The sequence below is a fragment of the Dama dama genome, chromosome 3 (genome assembly GCF_033118175.1).
Source record: "Dama dama isolate Ldn47 chromosome 3, ASM3311817v1, whole genome shotgun sequence".
Classification (NCBI taxonomy): domain Eukaryota; kingdom Metazoa; phylum Chordata; class Mammalia; order Artiodactyla; family Cervidae; genus Dama; species Dama dama.
The window spans coordinates 70,295,819-70,307,963 of NC_083683.1; the positions used below are offsets into that span (position 1 = coordinate 70,295,819).

Consider the following 12,145-nt stretch of genomic DNA (forward strand, 5'->3'; position numbering starts at 1 on the left):
TCTGAGCATTCTCTACCACAGAAGGATTTAAATTATAATCTGTTCTTACAATAGAACTAAGGAAAAAATGAGGACAGAGTCAGAGCCAGAGTTTCAAAATATTCTCATCTGTTAAATTAAGAGTGTCTCCCATAGAAAAGCAGTGGAGGCCCCACAGGGCAAGTACAAAACAGAATTAAAACTCCCAAGGGTCTTGTCTTTACAAAAGAAAAGGCAGGAGGCAGCCCCTGGACAGCTGGTCATGCTGGCCGCTCCGGTTGGACCATGTTGCATAATCCTCAGTCGCATCGTCACAACGTCTCTGAGCGTTTTGATGGGGGAGAAGGGGCAGTGTAGTGTGTATGGGAGGAGAGACCCAGAGGGCTCTCTTTGCCCCCTTACCCCCTCTTCATATCCCAGAGGAAAGTGGAGGGAAGCTGGCTACACCTTGAAATGAGGCTATGTGTTTCAAACCTGGGGACAGGGGTAAGAGGGGGATCTGTGCTTTGAGCAACCTGAGCCAGAGGCAGAGGGGTGTTGGCAGGGGTGAGGGGAGGACGCATGATGCTTATTGCTTTGTACCTTTCATTGGGAAGGAGGGCAGCAGCCAACAGTAGCTCACAGGTTTGTAAACTGAGCCTGCTGGCTTCAAGAAGGGAGGCAATGAAGTCGAATTAAATATAAAAGAGTCATTTGTGCAAAAATAACTTAAACAAATAAAAGACCTGGGGGAGGGGGTTTTCCCCTTAGCCTGGTGGGGAGAGGGCCATCTACCACCCCCCCAGGCCTTTTCAGTGACATGGCTTTGGGGGGGGGTGAGCTTCCCTACCCCCTGCAATGGCTCAGGATGGGACTGTGGGGGAAGGGGTCGCATTTGTGCTCTGAGTGGGGAGGACTGCCCCCACCCACTGTCCACAGGTGCAGGCGGCTGGCGGGGCTCCCGGGGCTCAGCGCTCCGCTCTCCCCAGCCAGGGTCAGCTCCAGCTCCAGGTATGGCTGCTATGGGGCCAGTTTCCTCCTCTTGTTTTTGGCAGGACGGCCAGGGCGGGCCCGGGGAGGCAGAGGGACAGCCGCCTACACAAGAGGGGAAGTCGAAAGAAGTGATCAGACAGCTGGGTATCAGGAAGTCCTTTATTTTCTCCCCACTCCCGCTAACCTCCTCCTCCTCCTGCCTCATTGACTTCATGTGCACTCCCACCCACCGACGCAGTGACGCACACTTACGCGGGGTGTGGGGCTGGGGTCCAAGGTGATGTCCTGGCGGGAGCTGTTGCTGTTCCGGGTTGGGCTGCAATAAGGCACAGGTGGGTCAGGAACACCTCCCCGAGCGCCAGGGGAATTTCAGAGTTTGGGTGGGAAACTTTCTACGTGTGGATAGTATAGGCATGACATCCTTATTCATATTCAAGTAAGTACTTTTCGAAAGCCAAATCACTTGTAACAATTGCTATAAACCCAACAAGAAGCCGGAAGAAGCCAGTATACTCACTTGTATTTTCTCCTGCGGCCACGACGAGACTTTCTGACCACCCCTGGGGATACCTGAGAAAAGATGGGACTGTGTGTAGGAAAAGGCACCTTGGCCTCAACCTTTCCTCAGGGACTTTGTGCCCGGACAACCAGTACTTAATCCACACTCACCTTAAGGTCCTCAGAATGGGGCCCAGGAGGGGATGGATCCTTGGGCTCAGCACCCCCTTCAGCCAGCTCCCCATTATGCTGCCAGTGGTGGGTCCTTCTTGGGGACCGTTCCATTTGTCCATTGAAGCCACCACGTGCCCCCCACTTGAGGGCCAGTCGGCCAGGCTCCCGCCGGCTGCCAGGCTTTCGACCCCGGCCTGGCCTGGCCTCACCATTAATGCCCCTAAGTCCCCCTCCTCCCCTCCGGCCCCGTTTCCCTGACCCCCTCCCAGTGAGCAGCTCAGGGACTGGGGGATCGGGAGAACTGTGGGGTGGGGCTAAGGCACTGAGGGGAGGCCGGGCAGGCTCCGGTTCAAGGGCTGAGGTGGGGCTCTCAGGGGGCAGACAGGGGGCTTCTGGCTGCTCTGGAGGGATCTGCAGACAAAACACATCTCTGTCAGTTTCAAATGCAGTTCCAGCTACTTTAACTTGAAATGTCTGTATTTCCAGTTTGGGAAAAAAATTCTCTCCCTAACACACACACCCATCCCCTCACCTGGAGACTCTGTAGCAGGCAGGCTAGGGGACTAGAAGCTTCTGAGAGGGGTGGAGGAGCTCCCCCCCCAGGGAGGAGCTGCAGCCCCAACTGGCCAGAGAGAAGAGGGCCAGGAGGCTGCAACAGGCTGGGGAGGGTTCCAGGGCTGCTGGTCAGCGAGGACAGGTCACCTGTTAAGGAAATGTAAAATCAAGGGTCTCCCTGGGCAACCCAATTAGGCTGAGCAGACCCTATTCTTTTAGGCTTGACTCAAGTGGTCACAGACTTTCTTCCCTAACTCATCTAGTCTCTTCTCCCAATTTTTCTGCTTCCTTCCTTCTCTCCCACACCACAGAGTCTTCCCTCAGACTCACCCAGCAGGCTGGCACTCAGCAGAGGGCTAAGGAGTTGAGGGGGTCTCCCTGAGTTGGAGGGGGCCTTGCCCAGAGAGGAGGCCCCCGGGTCAGTAGTTGCCGTGGTGACACTGGAGGTAGGTGGTCCAGGTTGGGGGGCGCTCAGGACACAGGGCTGAGAAGAACAAACGGCTGTAACATCTCCATGTGTAAAGTCTTCAATAAGTTTACAGTACTTTCACGTATACGGTCTCACTGAAGCCCCACTGAAGCAGGCCACGCTTATTAAATACAGACCCAGTTCTTACCGTCCATCCTACCCCCAGCTAAGAACTAAGCCCTCCTCAAAGGCCCTAAGGAAGAGCTCAGACATCAAACTGAAAGCCTCTGAGTCCCAGCTCCCATCTCTGATTCTACCTCTTGTTCTGTCCCACCCACTCACCCCCTATCCTCACCTGGGGGGGCGTCCCCGAGGGGGGATCCAGGCTGGCAGCCAGCAGCGCAGAATTTAAAGCTATGAGGGTGGGGGGAGCTGAAAGGGGGGGGAACAGCAGGGGGGGCAGGTCTCCCAAACCTGAAAATGTCTCCCCACTTGGACCCCCGGCTCCCTCTGCAGATCCCTCCCCATCCCCAGCTGTGGGGCCCAGGGCCAACAAGGGCAGGAAAGAGGCAAGGAGGTTGCTAGGAGGTGCAGAAGGGGGTGGAAGAAGGTCTGAGGGGGGTGGTGGAAGCAGGGAAGCCACCAAAAGTGAAGGCCCTTCGGGCTCACCTGGGGCTAGGGGAGGGCCAGGTCCCCCTGGTGGGGGGAGCAGGGGCTCAGGGGGAGGTTGTCCCCCTCCCCCAGCCAGCACGCCAAATAAACTGTGGCTAAGCAATGGAGAAGGTGGAGGCTGTCCCAGACTCAGAGGAAGGGGCAAGGTCCCTAGCATCCCGGGGAAGCCGGCTCCACTCAGCGCCAGGCCCTGCTCGGGGCTGGGGAAAGGGAAAGCCTCCCCACCAGCCAGGGGAGGCAGAGGGCCGGCTGGGCCGGCCCCCATCCCAAGCGCTTCAGATGGGCTTTGAAGCACAGGGCTGGGGACTAGGGGGGCTTTGGAGGCAGCTGGTGGGGCAGGGGCACCTGCAAAGAAAAAGAGAGGTTCAGCTCTAGAGAGACCCTTTCTCCCAGTGTCTAAAGAATCCAAACTCCCTGCCCCCCAACCCAGAAAACCGCTACAGAGCTCTCAAGTTCTCCCTGCAGTGTCTCGGCGGTCTCTCTGAACCCGAAGGTTGGAAGGGCTCTGCTGCACTCACGTACCTGGCACACTGCTGAGGCTGCCACTGGTGGTCCCAGGGAGGGCGGGCGGGATGGGGTGCGTGGGCTGGGGAGAGCTCCCTGAGGAGAGGGTGGGGGGAGGAGGAAGGTGTGCATCTGACCCCAAAAGGTTAAAGCTTCCATCAGAGTGGGAAGGGCCAGGGGTGGGGAGTCCCAGCAGGGACAGCACAGAAGGGAGAATCGGTTGGGATGGCTCCGGGAGAGGAAAAGACTGGGGGGTGGGAGCAGGGGCCCGAGGACGGCTCCGCCTAGGAGCTTGAGGGCCCCCGCCTTCTAGCAATCGCAACACAGTCGGGGGTCGGCGGGGACGACGCTGAGAGGGACGGGGCAGTGAGGAGTGGGAAGCTGAGGGTGCCTGGGCACGGGGCCTTCGGCCCTGTAAAGTGCTGGGAGGGGGGAGCTGGGGGTGCTGTGCCTTGGCCGCTGCAGAGAGTAGGCTGCTAGCAAGAAAGGGGGGTGCCCCAGGCCCCTCCACCGTGGGGGCCCCTCCCAGGGGCCCCAGGACCAGGGGCAGGTGCATAGTGGCTGAAGACACTGGTGGCTGAGTGGCAGGACCAGAGGGGCCGGGGAGATTATTGCTTGGGGGCAGGGGAGGGGGTGTTAAGGCATCACTACAATGGAAGAGAGGGGGGTCCGAAGGTGGTGAGGAGGAGGCGTGGGGGGCTGGAGGAGAGCCCAGGTCAGGGGGCACCAGGCTGGATCGGAGAGCAGCTCCCCAGCTGTATGAGGGGGCGTTGAGGCTGATAGCAGGTGGAGGAGGTGCAGCTGGGGAGGGGGCATTGCCCCGCGGGAGGAAACAAGGGCTGCTGCTGCCTCCAGAGGGGACGGGGTCAGGAAGCCTTGGCTGTGGGAAGAGCCCCCCAGGGCCTGCTAGAGGGGGGAAAGCCTGTGGAACTGAGGCTGGTTCTGGGGGAAGGGAGCCAGGACCCCCATTGAGTGGAGTTGTAGGAGGGACTCGGCAAGGAGGGCGGGCAGAGGGAGGCCCTGGGGACACAGTGTGGAACATTTGGGGGCTCGCTCCCTCTCCTGCAACAAATGAGAAACGAAGGATCAACCTGTGGCTCCCCTTCCAAGAACTGCGTCTCTTCCATGCCTCCCCCCAGGAACGCCCAGCTTTCCTGGGCGCCCCCTCACCAAGCAGTTCCCCGCCCCACCCTCTGCAGAGCCCCTCCCACCAGCCGTCTCGCGGGCCCCTCAGTCTCCCCCAGTATGGAAAGTGCAGAAAGTGCAGAACACGCACCCGGAGAAGAGTGTGAGCAGGTGGTCTCCATGCTGCGGTATAGAGTCGCCATGGCAACAGCTTTCCGACGGTGGTTGCACAGCTTGGTCATGTCCTCCTCTGATGCTGGCCCCACCCCAGCCCCACCCGGGGTCACCGGGGCCAAAGGGTCAAAGTTGAAAACCTGTAAGGTGGAAGGCACAGACAAGGACCCTGAGGGAGCAGAATCTGAGCAGAGCGACCTGGTCGGTGCCGGCACTGAGTCTGACAGCCGCGCCCTCACCGCTCTGACCTTGGGGACGTTGAGTGGACACTCCAGACCGCACTTGCAGGTCCCATCGCTGAGGAGGTAGCTCCGGGTTTGCTCCAAGGAAGACAGCTCTGTGCCACTCGGACTGGGAGAGGACAGGGTCAGGTGTGAGGTTAGGTAGCACTGAACTGGAAGGCACTCCGAGACCTCCCAGGAAAGGCAGAGAGTGAGGAGGAGACGGCAGAACAAGCGCACAGGGCCGGAGGCACGGGGGCAGAAAGGCTGAGGAAGGAAGGGGAGCAGACAGCAGCAGGGCACCAGCGGTCTGGGCTCTGAGAGGAAGGGATGGGAGAGAGGAAACTCAGGCAGCTGAAGGGCCTGGGGACAAGCCGGGGAGCTCCGGGGAGCCGCACCTGATATAGAGCACAGCGCCCTCTCGAACACAGCGCTGCCAGCCGACGGGGACAGACGTGGCCACTGGGCCCCCAGCACTGTCTGCTCCGCTGCTCTCATTGCCCCCATTCATTGTGTGTGATCAGCTCCCATGCGCCTGGTGACACATTCACATGGTGTTAGCAGGACAACTCTGGGCTGGGTACCTGAGGGGGTACTCCCGCGAGGCAAAGGCTGTGGGGAGGCTCCAGAGAACGCGGGAGCAAAGGGAAACCCTCAGAGAGCTGGGAGAGAGGGTGAGGGGGAACCCTCTGCCAGCCCACCACGGCTACCTGAACATGTCTGCAAACATTGTGGGGTCCAGTCTAAAGCCGGGGCCGCCGGCCTAGCCCACACCTGCAACACAGGAGAGAGAAAGGACAGTCAGCAATCTGCCCAACCTACTAAAGACCACAGCCCAGGATACTCTCAAGGGAAAGATCCTTAATAACAGGAGGTAAGTACCCAGAAAGATCCCAGGGATCTGGTGGCTGAGTCCACAACCATCCTGTCCACGTTCAGTCCCTAGGGACCAGAGGGTCAAAGCCACAACTTTGAGGGACTGGGGAACCACAGCCCAATCCCTAGACATGTAAAGGGCAAGGCCCCCTCATCCCACCAAGGACAGAAACCTTCAGCCAGGAGTGCAGGTTAATTCCCATAATCTCTAGGAAGTTTCCCAGAGAGGCTGGCCGCTGCTGTTCCCTCGCCCTCAGGAAGATCATATAAAAAGTATGGATTGCCCCGCAGATCACCAGGCAACTGCCCAACTGCTCGCTGGGGTGGTACCAGCGTGACTCCCCCATGGCCTGGCTGCACTAGACAATCACTGATCTAGTTCACCTGGGTCTTCTTAAGAAACGTTGGAATCACAGTTCTGTCTTCTCCCACTATTCTCAGAAGCTCCGGATTTTCCCCCAAGCCTAAGGCAAGAAGAATCAGCACCTCCTGTCCCACTGGCTTCAGTTTAGCTCCAAGAGGTATTCTCCTCTGATACATATGGGGACGCCCCACAAACCTGCAAGTATTCTCTCCAACCCCACCACCGCTCCCACCCCACACTGGCGGCTTCTAAACTTTCCCTCTCATAACAAGGCGCCCTGTCACCCAGCCTGCTTCCCTCAGCCTGGGGAGGAGGGGAAGGCGCACGAAGTAGGAAGGAACTTGGGGAGAGGGCGGGCGGGGGGTGGGCGAAGCACTAGGGGAGGGAGGTGAAGAAGGCAAAAGTCAAGCAGTGAGAGAGAGACGGCGGGAGCAGGTGAGGGCGGGGGAGCGGGGATGGGGCCGGGGAGAGGGGCCAGGAGGACGCGGAGGGGGCAGAGGCTAGGGACAGGGGGGGAGGGGGAGGGGCGAGGTGGGGGGGCCGGGCCCTGCACTCACCGCGGCCCATGGTTCGGCCGGCCCCGCCCTGCGCAGTCGCGGCCCAGAGGGTGAGTGGGAGGGAGTGGGAGGAGGGTCGGTGGAGCCCGAGCCTCCGGTACGGCCCCGGCCGGTCCTAGCAGGAAGCGCCGCCGCCGCTGCCGCGGATCACCGAGCGGCCTCCCGCGCATGCGCCATGGGGGCCAGGGGCAGCCCTGGGGATTCCGTTCCCAGAAGGCACCGCGCAGGCTGCCGCCGCCGCCGCCGCCGCCGCCGCCGTCGCCGCCGCCGCCGCCACCGCCGCAGCCGCCGCCGCTGCCCGGACGGGAGAGGGGCGGGGCCGGGCCCCCGCCCAGCGGACAACGACGAGCCAACAGGAGGGGCCGCAGTGCGCATGCGGGAGCGCGCCTACCCCTCCCCCACAACCCCCCATTAATCCCCAAGAGAACAAACACCCCACGCGGGGGCCACCCCCCGCCCTCCGCGGAAGGATCCGAGCCTCTGCCCAGGCCACTGGCGGCCAATCCCAGCCCTCCCCGGGGAGGGGCCCCTTCCAAAGCCACAGTCTGTTGGGGGAGCCAGGAATGCCAGGTCCAGGAGGAGCCGGCCCCAAAAGATGAAAGTCGCGACTTGCCCTGCCCCGCCCCAAAGGCTTCCCGGGTAGTGTGCTGGGACTTGACCCGCCTCCCCAGGTCAGCATGTCAAAACACGACCCCGGCCTGTCAAGTCACATGACCTCTGCCTGTCACTGACAACCTGGTCAGGTCTTTGGGCCAGGAGAGACCATCTGGTCCAAGCCGCCCCCACCCCCGTTTACAGAAGGAGAAATGGGAGCTCTGCAGCAGGGGTGCAGGCCTGGCGAGGACCTGTCACCGGTCACGCCACCGCCTGTACTTGCCATCCAGCCACAACTGGCCTTGTGACAGTTTCTTAGGACAAACTCTGGCTGCCCCCATGAGGATATGACAGGATATGTAACAGGCCACCACATGGCCTCCGTTTTCTACCTAATAGCACTTGAAATATAGTTTGCATTTTCCACCGTGCTTTTCACTTTTGTTCAGGCTGCCTCCAAGTGCGTAATAATCTCATTTTACTTCCAGCACGCGATCTTTTATTTACGAACAAGGACGGTGAAGCGCGGCGAGACTAGGTAACTGGCCTAGGATCCCTGGGCAAGTGAGGGACCGCTGAGGCTGGAATCTGGGCCCCTGACAACCCAGTCTCAGGCATTCTTGCGCTCACGTGCACGCAATGTTCCAGGCAACAAGGCTCTACTGGAGCCCAAAACCTAAGGCAGGACGCCTGAAGCCCAGCTCCTCACAGCAGGGAGTCACAGGACCTGCAGGTCTGATACACTGAAAAGGGCGGGCCTGGTCTTCGGTGAAGGGCACCAGAGCACCACTCGGGGGAGACGATTAGACGAAACAGTGGGATCGGGGCCACCCGGCAAAGAACAGGAATTCTGGCATGCCGAGGGCTCATCAAAAACTTTACAAAGATAAAAGTTTAAGGGTGCTCTTCAGAGAAGAGCTGAAAATGACTACCAAGGGGCGTCAAGCTCCTTGGCTTCTTTTGAGAGAAGACCCCTTTAAGAAGACTCGAGAAGATGCAAACAATCCTGGTGGATGAATGCAAATTTTCAAAGGTGGGAGGTTTAAAAGACCTGGTGTCCGTTAGCAGGGAGGGGATCAGGGGCAAGGAAAATGGGAGTTTCTTTTGGTGGAGATAAAACGGAGGCTAAAGTCAGATGGGCGGAACAAGAGCTCTGGAGGGAGACAAGCTGCAGTGAGCCTTCAATCCGCAGCCTAGGGGCGACCACAGTTGAAGCCGTTGGGGCCGTTGGGTACCGGGAGCTGGCGCCCCGCCCTCTCTCCTCTCCCCCCCCCCCCCCCCGCACCTCCCACCACCCTTGTAGTCCCCTGCGCGTGCGCGCGCAGATACCGGTTGCCAAACATTGCATCATCCCCGCCCCCCTTCCCTCCCCTCCCCCTCCAGCTCTCCCCTCCGCGCGCGCGCATGACTCACTCACCTCCTCCGCGAAGCCTCGTGACCCAAAGCCACTTCCGGGTCCAACACTAAGTCGACCCCCACGCGGGAGGGAGCGACGGGGGCGGTGCCGCGGGGCTCCTGAGTGGCGGACGTGAGGGAAGAGGCGGGGCCAACGCCGGCGTGCCGCTTCCTGATTGGTAGGCCTCTGGGCCCGCCCCGAGAGGAGGGCAAGGCCCTGTTAAAAGATCTCAGCTCCGAGGATCGAGGTCAGAGGCTTGCGTCTAAGGCATAGAGTGTATCATGTTGAAGATGAGCGGGTGGCAGCGACAGAGCCAAAGTCAAAGCCGGAACCTGAGGAGAGAGGCGAGTACTGATTCTGTATCTACTTTTCACCCTGCCATCCTCGCGAACACGAGTTGTCTCCTTAAAGTTAGGGCATCCGCTCTTATGGGTGTAGCCCCACCCCCTCCGCAAAGAAGAGAAGTGACTGTCCCGGGGAGGGATGAGGAGAATCCTTTATTCGAAAGTAGTGCTTACGAGACAGACACCCCGTCCTTCACACGACCGCACCGTCCTACCCCTGCCCGCAGCACAGGCCCGGATCTGTGCTGTTAGGCGACCGGGCCCCAGCTAGGAAGATTTATTCTCCCGTTGCTGACCCTAAGCCTTCTTGTTAGGCCTGTCCGGTGGGAGGCGGGGCAACAGGACACACCCCCGAAAAGCCTGGTGACCCAGTGGTTTGGGCCGCTGCAGCCGCTTTGCCACCGGCGGCCCTCCCCCTACCCTACCCTCAATCCTGTCTCGGCCTCAGCGTCTCAGGGCCAGCATAGCCACGTCAGTAGCTGGGGCTTCTGGACCTCCGCAGGACATTCTTTCCGCACCCTTACAGAGAATAGAAAATCTTAGGCCGGCACAAGTCTTCGGGAAGAGGGGTGTCGATGGACAGGGAACGGAGATGTGTTTTCCTTCCTTTCCCCAAAGGCCTCTAGCCTCCTACTCAGGAGAGCATCTTGGATCTTTTAAGTGTGGGAAGCCACTTGGGGTCTCCCAAGTGGGTTGCCGTTCCCCTGGGATTGGTGCATGCCTCTTTCCCCTTGGCCTATCTCCCAACTAATCTCTGTGTAACCATTGCATCAGGCTAGCCCCCTGTTTGGTTCTGCAGCCCTCTGGCCTGGGGCTCCACTGCTGATGAAAGCCTTGTCCCCCACACGGGAAGGCAAGAAGGGTTCCCCAGGGAGGACAGCCCTGCAGAGAAAGACTCAGGACGATATTGCATCTGCAGTCCCCAGGGGCAGGCAGCTGCTGCTCTGAGCTCCATCCTCCTACCCCTGTGAGAGACTGGGGAGAATTTATCCATTCATTGCTAATACTTAACCAGACCTACTATGTGCCGTGCAGCTTGGTGCCCAGCATTTATCTACAAACAAGAGAAAAAAATGTCTGCTGTCTCAGCGCTTACATTTCAGTGGGAAGAGGCATACAGTAAGCAAATATGTAAAGTGCCACAGAAAACATTAAAGATGGAAGGGTAGAGAATGCTGAATGGAGGTTACAGTTTACACTGGGAGGTTAGGGATTCCTTCACTGAGGTGATATTTAAATGAAAGACTTATGTGGGAGGAGAGAGCTTTCCAGGAGTAGCAAGAGCAGAAGTCCTAAGGTGGGAGCATGTATAGTATCTTTAGGGATCAAGAGGCCAGTTGGCTGGACTAGAGTGAGCCAGAGCTGGGGAGGTCAATGAGAAAAACAAGGCAAGGAAGGAGCAGATTGGGGAGGGCCCTTTAAGCCATTTAAAGGACTTCAGCCTTTAATATGTGTGAGATTAGGTTTTAAACAGGAATGACACACCCTGCCTTTAGTTTTAAAAGGTTCACTTTGGCTGCTGTTGTGAATAGACTCCAGGAGGGGTTGGTTGCAGGAGCAGAAACAGACCTCCTGCGGTCACCTAGGGGAGAGGAGAGTAACTAATCTAGATTAGAAAAAATGGAATTGGTGAGAAGTGTTTAGATTTCTGGGGTTGGGAAGAATGAGCTTAAGTTTTGCTATTGGTTTGGACTGGATTGTGGGGTATGAGAGGAGAGGAATCAAGGATGATACCAAGGTTTTTGGCTCAAGCAACGAGAGTTGCTGTATACTGAGATGGGAAAGACCTTGGTAGGGGAAGATTAGCCAGAGTTTGTCTTGGGACATATTAAGTCTGAGATGCATATTAGATATCCAGGAGGAGGTACCAGGAGAGGTCTAGACTGAAAATACACATTTGAAGGTGGTCAGTGTGGGAATAGAATTAGGAAAAGGCCACTTGAATTGTTCCTGTCCCTGTAGTCCAGTCCTTACCCTGGCAGATTTGAAGACTGCCTTGAATTTAGAAAAAGCTGAGTTGGCCAGGATTTTGCTATTATGTAATCAGGACTACAAATGTCAGCAACTAAAAATAAAGGAAGTCAGGCTCTTCTCTCTCCTTGGAAATGGCTACAGAGACTGATAACTATCAATAGGAAGGAAGGAAGGACCAGTAGGAAGCTGGAGGTAAAAAGAACCTTTCTCCACCCTTCCAAAAACGACTAATATTTATCTTTGATCCCCACAGTGTTCCAGAAGGAAGTGTATCTTCATACATCACCACACCTGAAAGCAGGTAAGTTTAACTGACCGTTTCCCCAAACCAGCTCCTAAGAGTTGCTGCTTATGAAATTATGACAGCACCTGGAGAAGACAGGAGGAGAGGGTTCGAAGCTGAGCAGGCTTTTGCTCTTAGGCTACATCCGTCCTCCTGGCCCGCCCTTACAGAGGTGACCAAACCCCTATTCTTAGAGCATGTCCTAATTGAAAGCTGGCTCTGAGTGCACAGTCAGCAGTCAGGGGAGGTCTCACCACACCTCATTCCCCACCCGAGGGTAGCTGAACCCAACAACTGTTTGCCCGAGCTTCCCCCACAGGAGGAGAAAGGAGTACAGGTGTCTGGTAGCTGCCCCTGGAAACAACCAGTGGAGTTCCCCAAGGGAAGCTGAAGACTTTTCCTAGGAACCCACAAGAATGCATGTCCAGGTACTTGGCTCCTTCAAGTGCTGGGCAAAAGCGAAAAGGGACTCTC

General features: G+C 58.0%; 2 protein-coding genes across 5 annotated transcripts; one reads left to right on the top strand and one right to left on the bottom strand.

Moving 5' to 3' along the window:
* Positions 1-86: 86 nt before the first annotated feature.
* On the bottom strand, positions 87-9,164 carry MBD6 (methyl-CpG binding domain protein 6). 4 transcript variants are annotated; one of them, XM_061131460.1, is made up of 13 exons: positions 9,092-9,164; positions 5,994-6,057; positions 5,682-5,818; positions 5,311-5,413; positions 5,040-5,202; positions 3,782-4,825; positions 2,943-3,604; positions 2,509-2,662; positions 2,156-2,325; positions 1,621-2,034; positions 1,469-1,521; positions 1,204-1,267; positions 87-1,053 (listed from the first exon to the last, which is right to left on the bottom strand). In XM_061131460.1, the coding sequence occupies exons 3-13, from the start codon at positions 5,792-5,794 to the stop codon at positions 979-981; spliced, it is 3,015 nt and encodes a 1,004-aa protein (XP_060987443.1). In that variant the 5' UTR covers positions 5,795-5,818; positions 5,994-6,057; positions 9,092-9,164; the 3' UTR covers positions 87-978. The 4 variants fall into 4 exon arrangements, with proteins under 4 accessions (XP_060987443.1, XP_060987419.1, XP_060987428.1 ...); XM_061131436.1 differs by lacking the exon at positions 9,092-9,164 and adding an exon at positions 7,081-7,321; XM_061131445.1 differs by lacking the exon at positions 9,092-9,164 and adding an exon at positions 6,544-6,678.
* A 176-nt stretch (positions 9,165-9,340) lies between these two features.
* On the top strand, positions 9,341-11,695 carry LOC133048025 (DDIT3 upstream open reading frame protein). The gene is made up of 2 exons (XM_061131542.1): positions 9,341-9,414; positions 11,642-11,695. Exons 1-2 carry the CDS (start codon positions 9,352-9,354, stop codon positions 11,681-11,683), a joined length of 105 nt encoding a protein of 34 aa, XP_060987525.1. The 5' UTR covers positions 9,341-9,351; the 3' UTR covers positions 11,684-11,695.
* Positions 11,696-12,145: the final 450 nt, after the last annotated feature.

Bases quoted from the DNA above. Each gene is read 5' to 3' on its own strand.
- LOC133048025 (XM_061131542.1), top strand. From the start codon at position 9,352: ATGTTGAAGATGAGCGGGTGGCAGCGACAGAGCCAAAGTCAAAGCCGG. The intron at 9,415-11,641 runs GCGAGTACTGAT...TGATCCCCACAG, and splicing joins GCCGGAACCTGAGGAGAGAG to TGTTCCAGAAGGAAGTGTAT.
- MBD6 (XM_061131460.1), bottom strand. From the start codon at position 5,794: ATGAATGGGGGCAATGAGAGCAGCGGAGCAGACAGTGCTGGGGGCCCA. The intron at 2,326-2,508 runs GTGAGTCTGAGG...TTTCCTTAACAG, and splicing joins GCTGAGTGCCAGCCTGCTGG to GTGACCTGTCCTCGCTGACC. The intron at 1,054-1,203 runs GTAAGTGTGCGT...CCTCTTGTGTAG, and splicing joins ACCCCAGCCCCACACCCCGC to GCGGCTGTCCCTCTGCCTCC.